Source organism: Volvox carteri (assembly GCF_000143455.1).
Source record: "Volvox carteri f. nagariensis unplaced genomic scaffold VOLCAscaffold_66, whole genome shotgun sequence".
Taxonomy (NCBI): domain Eukaryota; kingdom Viridiplantae; phylum Chlorophyta; class Chlorophyceae; order Chlamydomonadales; family Volvocaceae; genus Volvox; species Volvox carteri.
Window position 1 is genome coordinate 776,477 of NW_003307609.1, and position 2,250 is coordinate 778,726.

The 2,250-nt window shown below is 49.4% G+C and overlaps 1 protein-coding gene across 1 annotated transcript in view; it reads right to left on the reverse strand.

The window, feature by feature from the left end:
- The window catches only part of VOLCADRAFT_97987 (uncharacterized protein), a gene marked incomplete at both ends in the record, with an annotated part of 3,863 nt that extends 2,387 nt beyond the window's left edge, over window positions 1–1,476 (reverse strand). Inside the window, one exon of the mRNA XM_002956899.1 lies at window positions 541–1,476. Coding sequence (XP_002956945.1) covers window positions 541–1,476 — 936 coding nt within the window. The remainder of the gene's footprint in view (window positions 1–540) is intronic.
- Between the last annotated feature and the right edge of the window lie 774 nt (window positions 1,477–2,250).

A 2,250-nucleotide genomic window follows, 5' to 3' on the forward strand; every position in this document is an offset into this window, starting at 1 on the left:
TGGTGATGGGGGTGATGGTGGTGATGGCGGTAATGATGGTGATGATGGTGGTGATGGCGGTGATAATGGCGGCTCGGGAGAGGGTGGAGGCGAGCAAGGGCAATAGTTAACGGTATACTTGTAGTAGCCCCAGGCAGTGGGGGAGTCCGGGCAAATAGGGTTGGAGGAGTCATTGGCAGCCACCCACTCGGATGCGACCCAAGAGGGGTGGATAGAGGCATTCATGGGCCTTATGTCCTCAAAACGAAAGAACATGACCATTGTCAGGGGTTGACATTGTGGCAGCCATCCCATCCGAAAGAACATTGCAAAGACCTTTCCATCGTGGAGTGATACTTTACCCTGACTTGTAATCTCCCAATTATTGGAACTTGACAAATACGCATCAGGCGGTTGACACCCTGTGTTACCATTGTAAAGCTGCAAAAATAATGGCTCGATCATTGCTGCAAATGAATACTTGACGTACGACTCTAGCTGCCAGTCCACCACCAGCTCGTGATACCCCTTAGATGCATCAATATACCCCGGGGTAACCACCTGACCCGTTACACTGGACCGTACGGGTGCTGGGTATCCAGTGACGGGGACACCGTTGTAGGTGACATACGTAAAGTCACCACAGGACGGTAAAGGTGGCATTGGCGGCGGAGGTGGCGGACTTGGCGGCGGGGGCTGAGCCGGGCAGGGGCAGTATGAGATGGCGAGCTTGGTGTAACCCCAAGCAGTTGGGGAGTCAGGGCAGATGGGGTTGGTGGGGTCATTAGCCAGCACCCAGTCAGCAGCCGCCCAGGAAGTACTTGTGTTGGCGTCATTGAAAAAACGAGTGAACCAGTAGAAGGTGACCGGGGCGCCGCAGGGTTGGACCAAGCTGGAGTAGCTGGGGGATACAGCTTCAAAAATGGGAAGGTAGGCTGTATAAGTAGAGTCTACGAGCCGACCGTTCTCCAAGGGTGCTAAATCGCTTGGCTCCCTGCAGCCAGAGGTGCCATTGTATACGGCATTGAAATCCGCTTCGGAAAGCATGCCGTAGTAAAATGTGCCCGGCTCTGTGTGCTGCCATTGTACGACAATAGTTGGCGTCCCGGTGTGGTGATAACCAACAGTTACTGAGGTTACTGGAACATCCACAACCTGCAAAAGGAATGCCGGGCTGATCTCCTGTCCCGAATCAGCTGAGGTTACAGGCGCCCTTATGGCGCTAACTGGCACACCGTTCCTGTAGAGCACTGTGTTCGGACCGCAGGTGGCCAACGGCGCCATGGGGGGAGGAGGCGGAATGGAGTCAGCTGCAGCTATCTGTGCACTACTGCCGAAGAGCAACAGCACCAGTAGCAGGCGTAGAGGGAAGCTCAGAAGCAGTGGGCTGTGGCAGTTGCGGCGGTGGATCGGCTTCTGCTGCTGCGGTGGCGGCAATCCATGACTGTTAGCATTACGCCCACCACGGCCACCATTAGTACTGCGACACGTGACCATGATAGGCGATGATGGCCTTCACTGCCGCGTTTAAGTGCGTGTGTGCGTGCGTGTTTCCCGTAGGTATTCCAGCTGAGCTTGCTGCAACGCATCCGGAAGAGGGCCAGGCACAGGTGGGCGATATTATGTGCTGTAGCATGCAAGCGGTATCTTCATAACTCCGATTAATTTTATCCAGCCGGGGGCACGGCGATGCCTCAACCCCTATGGCCTGAGACTCAACTTCTAACCCCTATAGATGCAGTGCGGTATTTGATGCAGGAATGTAAAGCTGCGGTCTCCGGATTATTATTATTATTATTATTGTTATTGTTATTGTTATTGTTGTTATTATTATTATTATTATTATTATTATTATTATTATTATTATTATTATTATTATTATTATTATTATTATTATTATTATTATTATTATTATTATTATTATTATTATTATTATTATTATTATTATTATTATTATTATTATTATTATTATTATTATTATTATTATTATTATTATTATTATTATTATTATTATTATTATTATTATCCGGCAAGGACGACGCTACAGTCTTATGACGCGACAACGTACCGGTGAGTCCAGGATCGCCGCCCGTATGATCTTGGAGGTGAAGCCACGCAGCAGACAGCTCTTAGCTCGTGTCGATATATGTTGGGACCGCGCTCGCTCCGTCCTGCCTCGTTCGCCTTCTATGTGGCGCATAAACAAGGAAGCAAGGCGCGCACCATTAGGGTTCATGGTCCAGCAGCATAGCAGTAGCCAGGGTAAATAAA